We start from the raw sequence: 23,371 nt of genomic DNA, 5'->3' as shown, positions 1-23,371 counted from the left end.
ATATATCCCAGGCTAGTTTCTCATCCTGGTGTTGCTGTGAGACTAGAAAACATGTATCCCAGCCCAGTTCCCTCATCCTGGTGCTGCTGTGAAGGCTAGAAAACATGTATCTCAGGCCAGTTCGTCATCCTGGTGTTGCTGTGAGCGCTGCATAGCAATAAACACCTCCAGTCCGGACATGTCCCAGCTGAATACATCTCCTCCTAATATGTACATCTGGAGATGCGGCACACACAAGGTCGGGTGGTGTCTTCTAGCGGTTCTGGCTGACTGACTCTGCAAGCTCAGACGTTGCTGTGTGTCTTCATTGGCTGCTCTTGCTGCTCTGGGTATGTGTTGGTGGTGATGCTGTTGCTGCCGGTGATATTATTATTATTATTATTATTATTATTATTATTATTATTATTATTATTATTATTATTATTATTATTATTATTATTGTGGGCTAGGGTGATGTGTAGGGGTTGTTGTGGGGTTGGTTGAAGTGATGGTGGTGGGGGTGGTTACTGTATTCGCAGGAGAGTTCGTAGTGTGAGCTGGTTAATGAGATGGAGGATTGGTTGTAGGTGGTAGTAACACGGGTGGTGGTTGTAGTGGTTGTTGTAAGGGAGTTGTAATGTTTGTTTTAGGGATAGTGGTGACCAGGATAGGGGAGGGGTCACAGGCGGCTGTGCTTGGGATAGTAGGCGGCAGGGGTCGTGTCAAGAATCAACTATTTCTGGAATTTGGTCCCTGAGGCCCGTATGATACCATCGGTCCTCGACTTGTGGTGTACATGCAGTTTTAGTGTGCTGCTTTTGACACTATAATTTGATTTTTCGAATAGCGAAGGGAGGATGATAGTGTTAGCGATTGAAGGTTGGTGCGGTATAGGATGGTAGCGTGGAGTCTTGGTGGAGGATACTGGGTGATGTTACATAGTGAACATTGGTAGTGTTTCTTAAGTAGTGCTTTTTTCAACGAACCGGCTGTATCCCACCGAGGCAGGGTCACCTAAAAAGAAAAACAAAAGTTTTTCTTTTTAAATTAAATAATGTATACAGGAAAAGGGGTTACTAGCCCCTTGCTCCTGGCATTTTAGCCGCCTCATATGCCATGCGTGGCTTACGGAGGAATAATTTTTTTCCACTTCCCCATGGAGTAATTAGTACTAATTACCTATTCAAAACTTATCCATTTGTGGTTACAGCAGCAGAGTTATGTTGGTGGTGTTCTGTCTTCAGTGTTTGTAGCTACAACAGCAAGAGTTACGTTAGTGGTGTCCTGTCGTCAGTGTTAACTTTCCTTTATACCTTCATAAAAATATAAGAAGAATCATTCTCATCACAGTAAGGTTCCTGCATGCTAACCTTTGATATACATTTGAAGAGTTTCGAGAGTTTCACTACTTTCGGAGCCCGGCTATAGGCCAAGCTCGTCTGGTGTTTGCCTGGTCAACCAGAATGCCAGCCTGGCATCATCCAGAGAGAACATTTTCAGCGTTTTCAGTCTTCGTAAGTACAGTCTACCTATCTTTGTCTTTCCTGAATACTTCGAGACAGAAGTAACAGCTCAGTTGATAATACTGTACACTAGTGTGCTTGTGTCATCCCACACTGTCCCTTAGCGCTTTTATTTTCCCTTTTATTAAATGCTTTTTTCAAGAATGTTTTATATTTTTGTTTATTATTATTATTATTATTATTATTATTATTATTATTACTATTATCAGAAGCATACACTAAATCCCTGAGAGTCATAGCATTTCAAGACATTCATCATGAAGTTATAAATAAAGACAATAGATCAGGTCAGCAAACAAAGGGAGACAGCAGAGGGCAACAAGGGACTAGCTCCCTTAATGTTTACTATACCAATAGCAGGAGTGTAAAAAATAAGACAGATGAGCTAAGATTAATTGCAAGTGCAGGAAACATAGATATTATTGCTATAACAGAGACCTGACCCAATCTGAAAGATAGATGCCTTCTGAACGTCACATACAAGGCTATAAATTATTCCACAGACAGGGTCAACAGGAAGGGTGGTGGAGCAGCGATGTATGTCAGAGACAATTTAATTTGTTGTGTTAGACAAGATATAAAATTAGAAGCGTCAGCCACTGAAGCTGTTTGATTACAGCTTCTCGAGGGCCGTGAAAAACTAATTTTGGGTGTGATTTACAGGGCTCCAAATCTTGATAGGGAGTGCAGTAAACTTCTATGGGACGAAATTCGTTAGGCATCTACATACGAAAATGTTGTGCTAATGGGAGATTTCAACTATAGACAGATTGACTGGAGCAATTTGACAGAAAATTTAGAGTCAAGTGACTTTCTTGATACGATTCAGGATTGTTTTATTAAAACAATTTCTGACTGAACGAACTAGAGGAAATAACCTGCTTGATTTGGTTCTTGCCAGCAAGGAAATGCTAATTAATAATCTTGAGGTTAATGATGAGCTTGGGGAAAGTGATCACAAATCACTTAGTTTTAATATATCATGGAATTCCCCAAATACTGGCCTGGTAATCAAGTCTCTATCCCTGACTTCTGCTTGGTTGATTTCATAGGACTGAAAAGCTACTTGGGTGGGCTGAACTGGAATGACCTGACTATGGGTCAGGTAGGTGGTGATGATTGCCGATATGACGTTTTACAGGGTATAGTTCTAGCTGCTCAGATAACTTATGTTCCAAATAGGGAAATAAGATCAAACAAAAATGATCCTAAATGGATGAACAATAGATTAAAACATATCATTGGTCAAAAGAATGGCATATATAATAATAATAATAATAATCTTTATTTACTACAAGTACATGTACATGGTATACAGTCCTAGCTGACAACAATGACATACTACTACATAGAAAGCCACTTGTTATGCTGAGCATCTCGGGCAAATTAGGTCAGTGTCCCAGGATGCGACCCACACCAGTCGTCTAACACCCAGGTACCCATTTTACTGATGGGGAACATAGACAACAGGTGGAAAGAAACACGCCCAATGTTTCTACTCTGGCTGGGAATCGAACCCAGGCCCTCTCCGTGTGAAGCGAGAGCGTTAACCACCAGGCCACCAGAGCCGCAAATCAAAAGATGAGAGGGACAATTAAGAAATTAGTATATTCAGTTATAGAGAGAAATAAAAAAGGGAATTAGAAAAGCAAAAAGAGATTATAAAGTTAAAGTTGCAAGAGAATCGAAGACTAACCCAAAAGGATTCAGGTATACAGAAGTAAGATCAGGGGCAAGATAGGCCCACTCAAAAGTTACTCGGGTCAGCTCACGGACAGTGATAAGGAAATGTGTAGAATTTTTAACACATACTTCCTCTCAGTTTTTAGACAGGAAAATGCTAGCGATATTCCAGAAATAATAAATTATGTAGAACAGGACGATAATAAATTATGCACGACTAGGGTCACAAGTGACATGGTCCTTAGGCAAATAGATAAAACCTAATAAATCCCCAGGCTCTGATGAACTGTACGCAAGGGTTCTAAAGGAATGTAAAGAGGAGTTTAGCAAACCTTTGGCTAATCTTTTGAACATATCACTACAAACTGGCATGGTGCCAGATAAGTGGAAAATGGCAAATGTGATACCTATTTTCAAAGCAGGTGACAGGTCCTTAGCTTCGAACTATAGACCAATAAGCCTAACCTCCATAGTGGGAAAATTTATGGAATCAATAATTGCCGAGGCAGTTCGTAGCCATCTTGAAAAGCATAAATTAATCAACGAATTTCAGCATGGTTTTACAAAGGGGCGTTCCTGCCTTACGAATTTATTAACTTTTCTACTAAGGTATTTGAGGCGGTAGATCATGGTAATGAATATGATATTGTGTATATGGACTTCAGTAAGGCTTTTGACAGTCCCACATCAGAGACTGTTGAGGAAAATTAAGGCACATGGAATAGGAGAATTTTTTTTCCTGGATAGAGGCATGGTTGACAAATAGGCAGCAGAGAGTTTGCATAAATGGGGAGAAATCAGAGTGGGGAAGCGTCACGAACGGTGTTCCACAGGGGTCAGTGTTGGGTACCCTGTGGTTCACAATCTACATAAACGACATAGCTGAGGGCATAAAGAGCAACATAAGCAAGTTTGCCGATGACACCAAAATAGGTCGTCGAATTCATTCTGACGAGGACATTAGAGCATTAGATTTGAAAAGACTGATGCAGAGGTCGGAGAAGTGGCAGATGCAGTTTAATGTAGACAAATGATAAGTTCTAAACATTGGACAGGAAAATAACCATGCCACATATAAACTAAATAATGTAGATCTTAATACTACTGATTGCGAAAAGGATTTGGGAGTACTGGTTAGCAGTAATCTGAAACCAAGACAACAGTGCATAAGTGTTCGCAGTAAGGCTAACAGAATCCTTGGCTTCATATCAAGACGCATAATTAATAGCAGTCCTCAGGTTGTTCTTCAACTCTATATATCCTTGGTTAGGCCTCATTTAGATTATGCTGCACAGTTTTGGTAACCGTATTACAGAATGGATATAAATGCTCTGGAAAACGTACGAAGGAGGATGAGAAAGTTGATCCCATGTATCAGAAATCTTCCCTGTGAGGATAGACTGAGGGCCCTGAATCTGCACTCTCTAGAAAGGCGTAGAATTAGGGGGGATATGATTGAGGTGTATAAATGGAAGGCAGGAATAAATAAAGGGGATGTAAATAACATGCTGAAAATATCTAGCCTAGACAGAACTCGCAGCAATGGTTTTATGTTGGAAAAATTCCTATTCAGGAAGGATATAGGAAAGTACTGGTTTGGTAATAGAGTTGTGGATGAGTGGAACAAACTCCCGAGTACCGTCATAAAAGCTAAGACGTTGTGTAGATTTAAAAATAGGTTGGATAAATACATGAGTGGGTGTGGGTGGGGGTGAGTTGGACCTGATTAGCTTGTGCTACTAGGTCAGTTGCCGTGTTCCTTCCTTAAGTGGATGTGACCTGACCTGACTGGGTTTGGGCATTGGCTTAAGCCGGTAGGAGACTTGGACCTGCCTCGCATGGGCCAGTAGGCCTGTTGCAATGTTCCTTCTTTCTTATGTTCGTATGTTATATACCTTGTAGATGAATGGTTCAGAGAACCGACACGGTGAGAAATTAGACACATGTGCAACTCTTGGGTATCTTTATTGAGGAAACGTTTCCCCACACAGTGGCTTCATCAGTCCATACAAAGGAGAAACTTGAAGAACAGGAGGAGAATGAGGTAATCAGTCCCTCAACCTTGAGTCCATGTGGTTAGTCCATCAATCTTGAATAGAATACGGCATATGAGCGGAGAAGCAGCTTATAAACCGTAGGCAGGAGAAGTGCAGCAGTCATAGGTGGTGTCACATTTGTTCAATGTGGAAGTAGGTCGTGCCCAAGGGTTAGGCAAGCGAAGAATTCCCAAGTATTAAGATCCCAAGAAGTTGCAGTGTCTGACAGGATTGTAGATGAATGGTTCACAGAACCGACACGTTGATAAATTAGGTGCAGCAGTCGTAGGTGACACCACCTACGACTGCTGCACCTCTCCTGCCTACGGTTTATAAGCTGCTTCTCCGCTCATACGCCGTATTCTGTTCTGGACTGACCACATTGACTCAAGGCTGAGGGACTGATTACCTCACTCTCCTCCTGTTCAAGTTTCTCCTTTGTATGGACTGACGAAGCCACTGTGTGGCGAAACGTTTCCTCAACAAAGATACCCAAGAGTTGCACATGTGTCTAATTTATCAACGTTATATACCTGTTACTGATTTCGAGGGTTCTCATTCACAACGTAATCTGATGATACCTGGCCATAGGCCTCGATGAATCTGGATTACCAGTGAGTAAAAGGTAAGCAGTGAGGAGCTGCCTTCGACATGAGTAGGTGAGAGATGGACTTGCCTGTTATGGGCCAGTAGGCCTGATGCAGTGCTTCTTTTCTGTGTTCTTATTTAAGTGTAAATATTTTTGTTTCAGGTGTCGGGTGCGATCATGGGCAGCTGGGGCGGCTGGGTGGCGGCGGTGGCGGCAGCAACAATAGCAACAGCAACAACAACAACAGCAGCAACAACAATAATTCACCGTCACACTACCACAACCAGCAGTTTACCTTCCCTGCTGCGCCACACCAGGTACACCTTCCCCAAGTACACCTTCCCTTACCCTTACCTTCCCCAGGTACATCTGCCCTTACCCGTACCTTCCCCAGGTACATCTACCCTTACCCGCACCTTCCCCAGGTACATCTGCCCTTACCCTTACCTCTGCCTTTCCCAGGTACATCTGCCCTTACCTCTACCTTCCCCAAGTACATCTGCCCTTACCCGTACCTTCCCCAAGTACATCTGCCCTTACCCGTACCTTCCCCAGGTACACGCATACTCTCCCCGGATACACCTGCCCTTGTACCCTCCAGGTACATATGCTTTTACCACTACCCTCCCCAGGTACACTTGCTCTTATACCCTCCTCAGGTACAACTACTATTACCTGTACCCTCCCCAGGTATCATTAGCCTGTTTTTCAGTCTTGATCTTAATAATCTCTTAGACTTGACATGCTGAAGTCAAGTCTTAAAAGGTGACGATGACGGTGTCATTAATTATTCATGTAACTTGTGAATAAATATTATCATGAAAACACTAAACCCGTATTGGTCATGCAGCAGCGGCCTTGGGACTGGGAGGTAATCAGGTTTGATCCGAGGAAGGGAGGTGTATATAAGCAGGTTCCACAGCTGCTAGGGTATATATCAGCAATATCAATTAGGTGTTTTGTGATTGTGTTGGTCGTGGTTGTGATGTATTGGTCGTGATTGTGGTGATAATTATTGACAGTAGTTTTGATAACAAGGATTGTGATAATGTTGGTAGTGTTTGTGGTGATAGTTATAAGGGTTATCGTGATAGGTCATTCTTTATCTTTTGCGTTGTGGTGATAGTTATGGTGGCAAGAGGTCGGGGGTTATTGATTGGGATTGTCAAAACTTGTGATGATTATTGTACTATTGGTTGCGGTGACAGTCATGTTGGTTATAGTGATAAAGGCTGAGGGTAACGGCAGTATAGTATGATAATCAGTGAAGTCAGAGACTGTGGTGCACTTAAAGGTGTGTCATGGTTGTAGCTATGATTTGGTGATAGCAATAATGACTGTAGTTTGGTGGTGTATTGTACGAGCAGTTGTGTGTGCGTTTGGGGGAGGGATTCTGCTAGTGGTGTGATTGTAGCTTATATTTTATGGTTAAAATGGTTACTGTTTTAAAGTCTGGGGATTGTAAGGTAATGAGTTGCGAAGTGAGGAAGGGGAGACTAGTTCCTATCCCTTTGAATAGGAAAGCACCCTTCTTTGAAGGATACAGTTCCTTGGATCGGGAGTGTTAGGATTAAGGTAAGGGCTTTGCTGTTGCGAACTTTAACGTTGTAGGGGGTATTGTTAAAGCTTGCAATCATTCCCTTCCCTCACCCTCGACTGTCATCTTGTTCTTACAGCAGCAAATGCCCCAGTTTGCGCACCTGATGTGCCCTAAGACGTCACCTGGGTCTCCCCACCACCTGACACAAGATAACACATACTACCTCACCTACCAACACCAGACTTCCCTCGAGGACCAGGGTATTGATGTCCAGGTGAGCTCTTCCGTCACTCGTATTGCCTCTTCATCTAGTTCGTTTTTCTTTGTACTAATTAAGACAAGGTTGTAACTGTTCTTACAACACTTAGGTATATTTACTGTGGATACGTTTCACCACCCAGTGGCTTTATCAAATCAGCAGAGAGAGAAAAATATCGGACACAGTGGAAAACTTGTAAAAGTAGTTTTAGGCGATTAGTCCCCAGTGTCGATGAATTTGTTGGAAGACTTGAAGAAATAGTTTGTGGCTACAGTGGTGGCCCATGCTAACTTTCCTATGGTATATAGAAATATACCTAGTTGGATGAATCTTAGTAGAGCCAGCTGGCAGAGTGGTCTTTGAGTTTTAGGACTCTTGCCATGGGTTCAAATCCCCACCTGTTCCGTGGTTTGTTTGCAATCGCGTTATTACTATTTCGTTAGTCATAGTTTGAGATGCTTAGTTCCTCAGACTTGAAAGGAGGTGTTCAGTCCATCAGTGTTGACCACTCTAAGGTAGATAGATGCCCGAGGATTGAAGTGATCAATAAAACCACTGGTTGGCGACTCATCTTCACCGTAAAGATACTCATGTGTTATATATGTGTCTTGCTCATCTACTTGTTGTGTATACCATTAATATATAATGTGTGTGATGAACAGGAATTATAGTTGTTTTGCAATCTGTTTAATGAAAATACAAACCAGAACGTTGCAGACTTACCGACCACTTTCTTCTTCCAATTTATGGGTAAACGTGAATTATCATGGCGCTTTTTCTTAAGTGTAGGAAGCTGTGATATATTAGGTTATAATGTAATAAATAATAGTGTCATTAATGTGTCACAGTCTCCGGGGCGGTCAAGTCCAGGGTCAGGCAGCGGGTCGTCCACCACAGGGTCAACAGCGTCGTCGTCAGGAGGGTGTCGCAACTCCACTACCTCCTTGGACTCCGGCCGCGCCTCCACCACCACCCACTCTCATCAGCACAGGTCAGTCTCTCCTCGGCCTCCTCCTCTGGTAACCTCTGTGGCTGAATGGTTACTGAGTTGAGTCTGCCATATGTATGGACTACGGTTCAAGTCCCCTGTCTGTCCTCATTCTCCTCACTGTGTCCAAAGGAACATAGTTTAAAATACAAATAAATATAAGCTATTTTGGAGTCACTGAATATAATTATTGCTCAGAGTCTATCCAGGACTGATTATATATAATCAACATTGGGAAGCTCTGAACCCATTCCTGGTTACCCCCCATTCCCCAGCAGCCAAGGAATTGAGAGGTAATAAGGTTTGATCCAAGAAAGGGATGGGTAGCCCCGGTTCCTTAGATCAAGACCCCTTCACTAGCATTAAGGCGCTTCTCTTGAAGGGTCGACAGTAGCACCATATTGAATATTATTTATTAATATGTAAATCAGCCTTGATGTTATCCTGTTTGTGCTGCAGGTCATACTGACTGCTGATGCTCCGTTCAACTACATTATTTGTTTTAACATAAAATAATGAACTTTGGACAAATAACGGATACTTGGGGTAAATGATGAACATGGGCCTGCAAGCATTTCTCTGACTAGGATGGATTGTGTGTTTTCCGAGATTGCCACTTTTGAATATTGAGATCACTAGGATGTGAGGAAATAATGAGATTTTTTTTATTGTTGAAGTGGTAAGGTTTCGCCGAAGGGCGACAGTGTGATGTGCAGTGTGGTGTAGTGCAGTATGATGTGTTTGCAATCGTGTCATTACGATTTCGTGAGTCAGTATGATGTGTGGATTGATGTAGTGTAGTATGAAGTGATGCGTTATAGTGCGGAGTCTTGTGCTGCGGTGTGGTGTGGGGGTAGTGGCTTCGGTGCCGGGGATATTGTGATGAGTTTCAGTTAGTGATGGCGTGGTGTTGGTTTGTGCAGGTTGAGTGGACAGAGCTACGACAGCGGCTCCATCCTCCGTCACAGCTACCACTCGTCCAGCTCCAGCCTGGGCTCCATGGAACACGACCCCGCCACCCACCTCAATGTTCCTGAGCTCCTCAACAACGGAGTCAGGGTAAGTACTGCTGAACTCAATCACCGCTGATATATTTTCAACTGTGATTTCTTTGTGCCTTTTCTTTTTTTTTCCAGTATACTGCATTGCATACTAGTGGCTTTCTTTTGTGCCAAACAGTATTTCATTACATATAAACTACATTATCTGTGTACTCCATTAAAAGAAATTAAAATTTGGTTTTGAGTAGTGCTGTGTGGCTTTGTTAGCTAATGTAAAGGAAATATTTGTTTACTGTTCTGAAAATGGTGTAGGTATCGTTTACAGCAAGGTAGTTTAACTGTTTTTCTTAGGAATACAACAGCATCCATTTTAAGTTATGCAGTTTCTCGTTGCTTGCTATTCCAGCTGATGTATCGAACGTATTTGCTGTTTGTTTACTGAATTGATACTACTACCGTGCAACAATTAAGGGTTTACTGTACAGCTGTGTAATAACCTATTTGTAGTTGCGGGAGTTATGCTCGTGATATTCCGTCTTCTAAATAAATGGTCCAAGTCGGACCGAAACGTAGTCGTAAGCTCCTCTCTTTTATGTGCGGCTTTATAAACACATATGCAGTATAATGTGATCCTTTATTGACAACGTTTCACCCACACAGTGGGCTTTTTCAAGTCACACACAGATCTGTGTGGGACTTGAAAAAGCCCAGTGTGGGTGAAACGTCAATAAAGGATCACATTATACTGCATGTGTGTTTATATTTCCACTGTGTCGGTATTTGATACCATTTATTTCCATGTGCGGCTTATTTGTGTTTTATTCCGTTTTCTGTTTAAATATTGTACAATAAGTTTGTTAAATACCTATTGGTTATGGTACACTTTTCCTTATTTTATTCCAACCATCTACGACTCCGTAAAGAAATATTTTCTATCCCTTCTATATTATTTCTTATGTAGTTTAAAGTTGCATATTCCATCAACCATGTCTACATTTTTATATCTTTGTTATAAATTTATATGTAGTAACTGTATATCTTCCAGGTCGTTTAGTCTTCATAATTTATATACAGTAATTGTGTAATCCACATTTGTCGTATCTCAATAACTGTGGACACAACCACACCTCAGAGGAATACTCCTGCTGGTAACATCAGCGTTGAGTGTTTGAACCTAGTAGTAAGGGGCCTCTTCTGGGAGGGTTACCACTCTTCCCATAGGCTGCTTGCCTAAGAGCAGCATAAATGGTGTATATATATAATTTTTTTTCCCCCGTACTTCTAAATTCGTTGAACCGACCGACAACAACGAATTACTGATGCGATTAGAGAGAAGTGAAAATATGTTGAATTGTTTTATATTTACTTCGTGGTTTTGAATTATGTAATATGAGAGGAAATTGGTTACGACAGTTTAAGTTATAGTGCCAAATTGATTCTGTTTCAAGCGGAGTATGATTAAACTACTCAGTAACCAAACGGTTATCGTGCTTTGTAAATAATATAAATAAAATAAAACACGAATATTCCAGTTTTAAATACAAAAAAGTTTAAATATTTGGTCCCGTTTTCATTAAAATCCATTTAAAAATTTGTCTGATAACGAGTTTCTTTTCATTTATATGGTTATCTGGTGAAAACTTGTTTAAGCTCATTTCTTTTTCTTTTCCAGATAGTCTTAAAATTGTATCACACAAACATTCATTTGTCTACCCACTTAACAATAGTGGCATTTATCAGGATTAATTGCTTTTGTCTATTTTTTACTGTACGTTTACGTGGGTGTGTTACGATCCGTTAAGATGGGAGAGCAACTCTCAGCATCACGTCAGAAGATAGTCATTTTAACATCATACATCAGGGTCCACTCTCAGTAGTAAAGTGTTATGACAGGTCGTAGTGCATTCCGCAGAGATACATCTTAGGTGAAAATGCCTTGTCTACCTTAATGCTTTCAATGTTTTTGTCGTTATGTAACTGACTCTTATAAGAACATAAGAACGAAGGAACACTGCAGCAGGTCTACTGGCCCATGCGAGGCAGGTCCAAGTCTCCTACCGGCTTAAGCCAATGCACCCAACCTAGTCAGGTCAGGTCACATTGACTTAAGGGAGGAACGCGGCAACCGACCTGGTAGCACAAGCTATCAGGTCCAACTCACACCCACCCACATCCACTCATGTATTTATCCAACCTATTTTTAAAGCTACACAACGTTCTGGCCTCTATCACTGTACTTGGGAGTTTGTTCCACTCATCCACAACTCTATTACCAAACCAGTACTTTCCTATATCCTTCCTGAATCTGAATTTTTCCAACTTAAAACCATAGCTGCGAGTCCTGTCTAGGCTAGCTATTTTCAGCATACTATTTACATCCCCTTTATTTATTCCTGTCTTCCATTTATACACCTCAATCATATCCCTCCTAATTCTACGTCTTTCTAGAGAGTGCAGATTCAGGGCCCTTAGTCTATCCTCATAGGGAAGGTTTCTGATACATGGGATCAACTTTGCCATCCTCCTTTGTACATTTTCCAGAGCATTTATATCCATTCTTTAATACGGTGACCAAAACTGTGCAGCATAATCTAAATGAGGCCTAACCAAGGATGTATAGAGTTGAAGAACAACCTGAGGACTCCTATTATTTATGCTTCTTGATATGAAGCCAAGGATTCTATTCGCTTTATTGCGAACACTTATGCACTGTTGTCTTGGTTTCAGATTACTGCTAACCAGAACTTCTAAATCTTTTTCGCAATCCGTAATATTAAGATCTACATTATTTAGTTTATATGTGGCATGGTTATTGTCCTGTCCAACATTTAGAACTTTGCATTTGTCTATATTAAACTGCATCTGCCACTTCTCCGACCACTGCATCAGTCTATTCAAATCTTCCTGGAGTGCTCTAATGTCCTCGTCAGAATGAATTCGACGGCCTATTTTGGTGTTATCGGCAAACTTGCTGATGTCGCTCTTTATGCCCTCATCTATGTCGTTTATGTAGATTGTGAACAGCAGGGGGCCCAACACTGACCCCTGTGGAACACCGCTCGTGACGCTTCCCCACTCTGATTTCTCCCCATTTATGCAAACTCTCTGCTGCCTCTTTGTCAACCATGCCTCTATCCAGGAAAAAAATTTCTCCTATTCCATGTGCCTTAATTTTCCTCAATAGTCTCTGATGTGGGACCCTGTCAAAAGCCTTACTGAAGTCCATATACACAATATCATATTCATTACCATGATCTACCTCCTCAAATACCTTAGTGAAAAAAATTAATAAATTCGTAAGGCAAGAACGCCCCTTTGTAAAACCATGCCGAGATTCGTTGATTAATTTATGCTTTTCAAGGTGGCTACGAACTGCCTCGGCAATTATTGATTCCATAAATTTTCCCACTATGGAGGTTAGGCTTATTGGTCTATAGTTCGAAGCTAAGGACCTGTCACCTGCTTTGAAAATAGGTATCACATTTGCCATTTTCCACTTATCTGGCACCATGCCAGTTTGTAGTGATGTGTTGAAAAGATTAGCCAAAGGTTTGCTAAGCTCCTCTTTACATTCCTTTAGAACCCTTGCATACAATTCGTCAGGGCCTGGGGATTTGTTAGGTTTTAATTTATCTATTTGCCTAAGGACCATGTCACTTGTGACCCTAATCGTGCACAGTTTATTATCGTCCTGTTCTACATAATTTATCATTTCTGGAATATCGCTGGTATCCTCCTGTGTAAAAACTGAGAGAAAGCATGTGTTAAAAATTCTACACATTTCCTTATCACTGTCAGTGAGCTGACCCGAGAAACTTTTGAGTGGGCCTATCTTGTCCTTGATCTTACTTCTGTATACCTGAAAGAATCCTTTTGGGTTAGTCTTCGATTCTCTTGCAACTTTAACCTCATAATCTCTTTTTGCTTTTCTAATTCCCTTTTTTATTTCTCTCTTTAACTGAATATATCGATTTCTTAATTGCCCCTCTCCTCTTTTGATTTGCCTATATATGCCTCTCTTTTGACCAATGAGATATTTTAATCTATTGTTCATCCATTTAGGATCATTTTTGTTTGATCTGATTTCCCTATTTGGAACATAATTTGACTGAGCAGCTAGAACTATGCCCTAGAAAGCGTCATATCGGCAACCATCACCACCTACCTGACCCTTAGTCAGGTCATTCCAGTTCAGCCCACCTATGTAATTTTTCAGTCCTATGAAATCAGCCAAGCGAAAGTCAGGGACGGAGACTTGATTGCCATTATTAGGGGAATTCCATGATATATTAAAACTGAGACCTTAAGGGAGCTAGTCCCTTGCTGCCCTCTGCTGTCCCCCTTTGTTTGCTGACCCGATCTATTGTCTTTATTTATAACTTCATGCTGAATGCCTTTTATACATTTACTGTTTCCAACCCTAGTGTTGCAACCTGTTTGTTTCCCACACACACACCCATACCTCTATCTTCTATCAGTTTAAAATAACAGTCATTTCACCAATGGCCTTCTCAATTGAGTTTGCAAGTGCTACCACCCCAGCCCCAGAGATATGTACCCCATCCCTTGCATACATATCATGTTTGCCATAAAAGTTGTTCCAGTTGTCAGTGAATGGGATTGCAAGTTCCTTGCAGTATCTGTCTAGCCAGCAATTTACACCAATTGCCCTAGACAACCATTCATTTGTTACTTCCCTTCTAGGCAAGATGCTACATATGATTGGGACCCCTCCCTTAGACTTAATGAAATCTATAGCTGACCTGTACTTATCTAGCAGCTCTACTCTCCTACCCTTCCCAATATCATTTCCACCAGCACTGAGACAGATAATGGGCTTGTTCCCATTACCTGACATATTATCCAGCCTGTTAACTATGTCCCCAACACCAGCTCCAGGGAAGCACACTCTATCTCTCATCTTATTCCTATTACAAAAAGCACGGTCAATATATCTTACCTGAGAGTCACCAACCACAAGAATGCGCTTACCTCTGTTAGCAGGGGCAGTAGTACCCTTACCTTCACTGGCCACTGAAGTACATTCATCCTGAAGAACAGAGAAGCGATTTCCTACCTTCAGATCTTCACTCTTAACTTTCCTTATTCTGATTCTCCTCCCATTACTGGTTACCACTCGCCACTTGTAGCAGGTGCTGGACTGCACCTCACTGCTGGTAGCCGTTTCTACCTCCCCACCTACAGCCTCCTCACAGCGAGAGACAGACTGCACCTCACTGCTAGAAGCCTCATTCCCCACAACTCCAGCCACCTCACACTCTCTCCCAGACCCATTGAGGTGGACCTTCAGCCTCCTAATCTCCTCCTGGAGAAGCAAGACCACCTCTTCAACTCTCCAACCTCAATTTTTAAAACACTGCAGAAGCAAGCCATGCTTTGTAACCGTCCACGCTAATCCCCAAAGCAGCTCAGGGTCTGTGACCTCACGTGACGACTGACGGCCTAACATGCTCATTAGAGAAACCAGATAGGCAGAAAGCTGAGACAGGAATTAATGTACACTTATTCTGTATAACACTTGATTTATTCATTTGTGATATGGATATAAATTAGCCTACAAAGTGTGAGGTATTCAGTCAGCCTTAACGTCACTTTCGTGAACATTACATGCTGTGCTGTCCACTTACTGAAGGATATCTAGATAATAAACGTACATGACATGTTAAAGTATCCAGGTTGCTGGCCTGACCGACTGGACTGTTGGTGTCAGTCGCAAACAGCCCAGTACCTTTGTAGAGCTTTTCTACTCCCGCAGCCTGGCCTTGGGCCAGGCTCGTAGGCACCACAGCCCGGCTGATCATGAACCAATTTGGAGGAATTTATCAAGTACCCTCTTAAAGATAGCTAGGGGTCTATTGGCAGTTCCCCTTATGTATGAAGGGTGATGATAAGTGTTGGCCCTTTTACACTTATGAATTATTTCGTAGTTTACTCATGGCACCCTTGCCTAGCGTCGTGTTTTATTAAGAATTAATAATAAAATCGACGCCGCCGTGGTATTTTGTTTTAAGGGTATGGCCGTTTTATGCATAAGAGACGAAATACTGAATGGCGTGCTTTAAAATATTTTTTTCGGCCGTCTTTTTCGGTCGGATGTCTGAAGAAATGGTTGAATAATGTGTGCGTGTGGTTTCATGAAAGGTTGCAGTGTTATGGTAGGGTAGGTAGGCAGACAGGCACTGAGTGAAGTGTAGCTGCGGTAAGTTAAAGGACCGAGTCAGTCTACCAATCCTAGCCTGAATATATTGTCACCACAGCACTGGATATAAAACCACACACTCGGTGTCAGGTTGTTTGTTGACGGATAAATTTCTGTGGAGTGGAAGGAGCCCCAGCCTCGTGCTGCTGCTGTAATTCCATCCTTGTCATGTGATGGTATTCATGGAAAACAATAACGTTTTGAAAGGCATTCTACCACGACTCTGAGACGAGCATACTTTCAAGACCTCGCTGCCGACATAAGGTTATTAAATCTCTGACACTGGTGTGTGGTATGTTGAACTTTACAACGGGGTTAGATAGAGCCGGCCTGCAGGGGTCGGCTAGCAGTGAGGGATAAGTGTGTCTTGTAACAGAGACTGTCACGTTGCATCAAGTGTCTTGAGGGGTCAGAATTTGAGTGGTTGTGACTTCTACTTACTTATCCACAAATAGATAATCACATTAGCTAATATATGTTGTCTTACTTTTATATCCAGATATATCTGAATTTAGACATTTGATATAATCTTTTGAAAATGACTGAATATGATTAACTGAAAGCGTGATATTAAAGACCACTGTTATAGTGGCACGCTCCTCAGAATGTTCGTGTTGTGTAGTGTTAACTGAAGATGACCTCAGTGGCCGCTGGAAATGTTTCAACAAATTTCCACCAAACTGTTGGTTTTATTGTTTGATAAAATTTTCTATAATATTTTAGATCAAAATTGTTGCCAGTATTTGGATTATTGGTAATACTGTCTGAATGCATCCCTGATCAGTCAGACTCTTGGTACCAGCTGCACCCAATCCAATCTATGCACCACAGCCCGGCTGATCAGGAACTGACCTGAGGTACTGATCAAGTTCGCTCTTGGAGGCAGCCAGGGATCTGTTAATAATTCCCCTTCTTTATGAATGGAGGGTGTTCGCCTTGGTCCCTTTACACTTGCCGAGTTAGTTGTAATCCTTTTTGCTGGTCCTTTCTCGTTTGTCTTGCCCTTCCTACGAGTGCCTCCCTCTAGCCATTCCTACGAGTACCTCTTGCCCCTCCGGGTCCCTTCCTCTTGCCTTTCCTACGGGTACCTCCCCATGAAAGCAGCTTACACCCATGCACTGGAGTCACCTTTTGTGCTTAAAAGGTTTCTGCTAAAAAAATTTTATTCGACTAATATTTTTCTTCAGCCTTCATTAGTTTTACTTGTATAGTTAATATGTGTCTTGTCATTGGAAAATGAGACGGTGTTTAGGATTGGCTTTAGATTTTGCCGCCGAAGTGGCTAGTTTATTTTTCATGCCATATCCATCTTAAGGAAGGGCGCGCAAGAGCATATATGAATACATAAAATATCTATCAACGAGTTAACAGGTGTTGCAAGCAAAGTTACGATATTTGCATTAATATGTCTGGTATCTTATTTTCATTAATCAGATAGGTTTTTAGTCTCTGTATCCTTCAATAATTGAACAGTCAAACATATAGTACTCAGGAGAGTATGCCAAGCTTTCATTGAGGTTGCTGTATTTGTCAGGGAAAATCACTTGACGCTGGTCTTATTCATATCATGACCCGCTCTTCATTGAGGTAATTGACTTTCCTTGTCCGGAGAACGTGCACCCAGTCTCCCGTGCTTTCATTGAGGTAATAAACCAAGGAGGGGGATTATGTTTTACGAACCTTCTCACATTGTTGATAAACTTTAACACAGCAGGTTATATTGCTTCTTGAGCACCCCTAAGTGAGGGGAAGGGTATGAGGCACGTTCCTCATGAGGGGCAAGGGAGAAGGGGAGCGAGGTATGTAGGCGTCGTGTGTCTAAAGCTCAAGTGGGCAGCATTGCCTAAGTGGTCTTTTGATACGGCATCGAGCTAATTATAGCTCTTGCTCAGCATAGTGGACCTTGGAGGTACGGCACACGGTGAGGTAGAGGGAGGAGTGCCTCAGGAGACACTTGGCTCCATTGTTGCCAACACTATTATGTAAAGTCCTGCATACAATCCAGATGTCACTCGCCAAGGCATCGAATTTACGTTAAACAGTAGTTATGGTTGAGAACCAGATCAGTCAAGCAGACCAAAGTGGGGCTCAGAGCATGTCTGTTAAGGCAGTTACCAAGTTTCCTTTTGAAGCCAGAGGGCTGTTGCTAATTCCCCAGTATAGGTAATCCGCTTAATGTTGCAGCTCAGAGGGATAATACCTGTTTTATCCTGGGCATACCACCCAGCTTGTTGCAGTTGCATGAAGTTTTTTGAAATTTAATTGTTGAAAAGCACCTGTGTTTTTGTTACATATCTCAAACTTTCAATATTCTTTATTTTGTGTATGCGCAATATAATCATAGTGAAATATGGCAATATTTCAAGCGCTTTCGTGATTTCTCACATTATCATGAGAAATCACAAAAGCGCTTGAAATATTACTGTTTCACTATGATTATATTGTATATTAAGATCTCGCCTGTTTCCTGTTATCTCTTGTTTTGTGTATGTATATTTGACTCAAGAAATCGTAATGACATGATTGCAAACAACCATCGGTCTGGAGTTTTACAACTTACCGCGAGTTTGTCCCCGCCTGTACCATGGTTTGATACATACATACGTATTATATATATATATATATATATATATATATATATATATATATATATATATATATATATATATATATATATATATATATATATATATATATATACACACACACACACACGTAATATATGTCATGCCGAATAGGTAGAACTTGCTATTTTGGCCTAAATAGCAATGTTTATCTTGCCGAATAAGGCAAGCGAAAATTTGTGTATGCAATAGTTTAGCAAAAATCATTCTGAACCTAACGAAAAAATATATTTCATTGTGTTTGTTTATTATTAAGTTATTGTAAATTTATCTAAAATATATTTGATTGGATTAGGCTAAATTAAATTGCGCTTGTTATAATAAGGTTAGGTAAGTTTTCTAAGGTTCCTTTGGTACAAAATTATTAATTTTTACGTTAAAATAAATGAAAAAATATAGCTTTAAATGTATAAGAGAAAATTTTAGAAAGGACTTAATTTTAATTGAGTTCTTGCTAATTGATCAATTTTAACACACACACACACACACACACACACACACACACACACACACACACACACACACACATATACTGCCTCTCCTCACTTAGCGACGTATTGGTTTACTAACGTCTCAAACTTATGATGGGCTCTATGACCATACACATACCTAAATAATGTATATTAGATCTGATTTCCTCTATTCTGTTTATTACATTATACAGTATACTACTGTATAAACATTTAAAAATGTACCAGAAATATTATAAATGGTACAAAGGTGACATTAAAGCAATATCAAGGATGGTTGACACAAGCCCACTACATTATAGTATGCTTCTCATTTAGCGATGAATTTGTTTACCGATGTGGTCTTAGGAACGGAACTCCATCGTTAAGTGAGGAGAGACTTTACATTATTATGCAAACAATCACAGACAGGCAATCTTAACAATGCAAGACAAGCCATGGGTGTGGGGGGAAGAATCTTTAGCTCTAGGTGCTTTCACACCTCTCACTGCATCAGGAGCCATGCAGTGTTGCAAAGGTAGCAACAGGAAAAATGAGGGGAAGTTTTCTCAGAGTATGGTAGCTTGAGTGATACCCGCTCATGCTTTTCTGAGAGAGGAATAGACTTGAGGAACTTAACCAGGTTCTGTCTTGAAGACAGCTAGAGGGTTTGTTGGTATTTTCCATTTTTGTCCATATACCATTATTGAGTTATCTGTTAGTGTACTCATTGTACCCCTACTTTTAATTGGGGTGTTTTGCATCATGTACTGGGCCTCTTGCTTTAGTAGAGTGATTGTGGTGCGCTATCAAAATTTTTCAGAAGTTTTCAGTAATTTAGTTTATTAAGTCATATAAATTTCTTCACATTAAATTATTGCAATACTACTAATATGTTTGCTTGCAGGATTCAGAGGTGTTAAGAGCTTGGTTAACAGATCTTCGCTTTGAGGAATACTATGAAAAATTCTTGTTGGCTGGATATGATATGCCAACAATTTCACGAATGACTCCAGAAGATTTGAATGCCATTGGCATTACAAAGCCTGCTCATCGAAAGAAACTTAAAGCTGAAATAACTAGGCTCAATATCTCTGATGGTCTACCCGAGTTCATACCGGTAAGGTGTATGTAGTTATGCTACATTATCAGTTAGTCATACCTGTTGTAAGTAACCCTGTTGCATTTTATGGGTTAATAATAATTCAATCGATAGTATTAAGTATGTGGGTTTGTAACAATTAAAATTTAACTAAAACAGGTTTGCAGTTATTTAATGAACTGGATAATAGGTTTACAATTAGATCTTTGTATATAAATAATGTCAAAATTAAATAGTATAATATAAACTAACTATGTAGAAGATATATGATAGCAATTTTAAACCAAAGTAGCTTAAAGAATTTAGAGATGGGTAGGAAGACATTATTTTTTTCACATCAGTAGGCATCTTTAATTACTGTACTTTTCTGTTTCCTAATTCTTATTCATGTAATGTTTTGTTTTGGATGTATAACACGAGACCATTCCTTGGCCGAGATGATCCGCAGATCCAGTAACTCTTGTTAACATATACTTCCATTCATTATACACTTACCTTTGCAATTGTGTGATTTTTAATAGCTCTATCTTGTAATGCTTCAATAAAAATTCTTTTCAGGAAAGGGATTAGAATAGTTTGTCACCATGCATGTCGTAGGTGGCCGAAATGCCAGGACCAAGAGTCTGGTTGCTTATTTTTTTGTGCATGTAATTACAAACAAAACAGGAAATTTTGAAGCCAGTTAATTTGAATATAATATGAATGCAAGTAGGTTAGATGCTCTACTTCTAGAGTGAAATACTGTACAGCAAAAACGAAAGGGGTAAGAAAGTTCAAGGAATTAAATCATATATCTATATATTTCAACCGCCCAGGGAGGTACTACCGTTCTGCCAAGTGAGTGTAAAACGAAAGCCTGTAATTGTTTTACATGATGGTAGGATTGCTGGTGTCTTTTTTTTCTGTCTCATGAACATGCAAGATTTCAGGTATGTCTTGCTACTTCTACTTACATTTAGGTCAAACTACACATACATGTACAAGCATATATATACACACCCCTCTGGGTTTTCTGCTATTTTCTTTCTAGTTCTTGTTCTTGTTTATTTCCTCTTATCTCCATGGGGAAGTGGAACAGAATTCTTCCTCCGTAAGCTATGCGTGTTGTAAGAGGCGACTAAAATGCCGGGAGCAAGGGGCTAGTAACCCCTTCTCCTGTATATATTACTAAATTTGAAAAGAGAAACTTTTGTTTTTCTTTTTGGGCCACCTTGCCTCGGTGGGATACGGCTGGTTTGTTGAAAGGAAGAAGATCTATATATTTATATATATCTATGCATTTATGGATTTAGAAAAGGCATATGATAGAGTGGATAGAGGAGCAATGTGGCAGATGTTGCAAGTATATGGAATAGGTGGTAAGTTATTAAATGCTGTAAAGAGTTCTTATGAGGATAGCGAGGCTCAGGTTAGGGTGTGTAGAAGAGAGGGAGACTACTTCCCGGTAAAAGTAGGTCTTAGACAGGGATGTGTAATGTCACCATGGTTGTTTAATATATTTATACATGGGGTTGTAAAGGAAGTAAATGCTAGGGTGTTCGGGAGAGGGGTGGGATTAAATTTTGGGGAATCAAATTCAAAATGGGAATTGACACAGTTACTTTTTGCTGATGATACTGTGCTTATGGGAGATTCTAAAGAAAAATTGCAAAAGTTAGTGGATGAGTTTGGGAATGTGTGTAAAGGTAGAAAGTTGAAAGTGAACATAGAAAAGAGTAAGGTGATGAGGGTATCAAATGATTTAGATAAAGAAAAATTGGATATCAAATTGGGGAGGAGGAGTATGGAAGAAGTGAATGTTTTCAGATACTTGGGAGTTGACGTGTCGGCGGATGGATTTATGAAGAATGAGGTTAATCATAAAATTGATGAGGGAAAAAAAGGTGAGTGGTGCATTGAGGTATATGTGGAGTCAAAAAATGTTATCTATGGAGGCAAAGAAGGGAATGTATGAAAGTATAGTAGTACCAACACTCTTATATGGGTGTGAAGCTTGGGTGGTAAATGCAGCAGCGAGGAGACGGTTGGAGGCAGTGGAGATGTCCTGTTTAAGGGCAATGTGTGGTGTAAATATTATGCAGAAAATTCGGAGTGTGGAAATTAGGAAAAGGTGTGGAGTTAATAAAAGTATTAGTCAGAGGGCAGAAGAGGGGTTGTTGAGGTGGTTTGGTCATTTAGAGAGAATGGATCAAAGTAGAATGACATGGAAAGCATATAAATCTATAAGGGAAGGAAGGCGGGGTAGGGGTTGTCCTCGAAAGGGTTGGAGAGAGGGGGTAAAGGAGGTTTTGTGGACAAGGGGCTTGGACTTCCAGCAAGCGTGCGTGAGCATGTTAGATAGGAGTGAATGGAGACGAATGGTACTTGGGACCTGACGATCTGTTGGAGTGTGAGCAGGGTAATATTTAGTGAAGGGATTCAGGGAAACCGGTTATTTTCATATAGTCGGACTTGAGTCCTGGAAATGGGAAGTAAAATGCCTGCACTTTAAAGGAGGGGTTTGGGATATTGGCAGTTTGGAGGGATATGTTGTGTATCTTTGTGTATGCTTCTAAACTGTGTATTCTGAGCACCTCTGCAAAAACAGTGATAATGTGCGAGTGTGGTGAAAGTGTTGAATGATGATGAAAGTATTTTCTTTTTGGGGATTTTCTTTCTTTTTGTTTGGGTCACCCTGCCTCGGTGGGAAACGGCCGACTTGTTGAAAAAAAAAAAATCTCTATATATCTAGGTAGTAGTTTGGTAGACAGCAACCGCCCAGGGAGGTACTACCGTCCTGCCAATAGACAGCAACCGCCCAGGGAGGTACTACCGTCCTGCCAAGTGAGTGTAAAACGGAAACCTGTAATTGTTTTACATGATGGTGTCTTTTTTTTTCTGTCTCATACACATGCAATATTTCAGGTACATCTTGCTACTTCTACTTACACTTAGGTCACACTACACATACATGTACAAGCATGTATATACACACACTCCTCTGGGTTTTATTCTATTTTCTTTCTAGTTCTTGTTCTTGTTTATTTCCTCTTATCTCCATGGGGAAGTGGAACAGAATTCTTCCTCCGTAAGCTATGCGTGTTGTAAGAGGCGACTAAAATGCCAGGAGCAAGGGGCTAGTAACCCCTTCTCCTGTATATATTACTAAATTTAAAACGAGAAACTTCTGTTTTTCTTTTTGGGCCACCCCACCTCAGTGGGATACAGCTGGTGCGTTGAAAGAAAGAAAGATCTATATATATCTAGGTAATAGGTTGGTAGACAGCAACTTCCCAGGAAGGTACTACCGTCCTGCCAAGTGAGCGTAAAACGGAAGCCTGTAATTGTTTTACACGATGGTAGGATTGCTGGTGTCCATTTTTCTGTCTCATACACATG

The 23,371-nt window shown here is 40.7% G+C and overlaps 1 protein-coding gene across 17 annotated transcripts in view; it reads left to right on the top strand.

Moving 5' to 3' along the window:
* Positions 1–23,371, top strand: part of LOC128693269 (caskin-2) — a 1,211,837-nt gene that overhangs the window by 1,167,631 nt on the left and 20,835 nt on the right. For 15 of the 17 annotated variants that reach the window (XM_070089381.1, XM_070089382.1, XM_070089377.1 and 12 more), the window contains 5 exons: positions 5,973–6,127; positions 7,487–7,624; positions 8,458–8,600; positions 9,521–9,656; positions 19,799–20,011. In XM_070089381.1, coding sequence (XP_069945482.1) covers positions 5,973–6,127; positions 7,487–7,624; positions 8,458–8,600; positions 9,521–9,656; positions 19,799–20,011 — 785 coding nt within the window. The remainder of the gene's footprint in view (positions 1–5,972; positions 6,128–7,486; positions 7,625–8,457; positions 8,601–9,520; positions 9,657–19,798; positions 20,012–23,371) is intronic. The other 2 variants (XM_070089378.1, XM_070089379.1) reach the window with 2 other exon arrangements.

Source organism: Cherax quadricarinatus, chromosome 28, assembly GCF_038502225.1.
Source record: "Cherax quadricarinatus isolate ZL_2023a chromosome 28, ASM3850222v1, whole genome shotgun sequence".
Classification (NCBI taxonomy): Eukaryota; Metazoa; Arthropoda; class Malacostraca; order Decapoda; family Parastacidae; genus Cherax; species Cherax quadricarinatus.
This window is presented reverse-complemented; position numbering and strand designations above follow the sequence as displayed.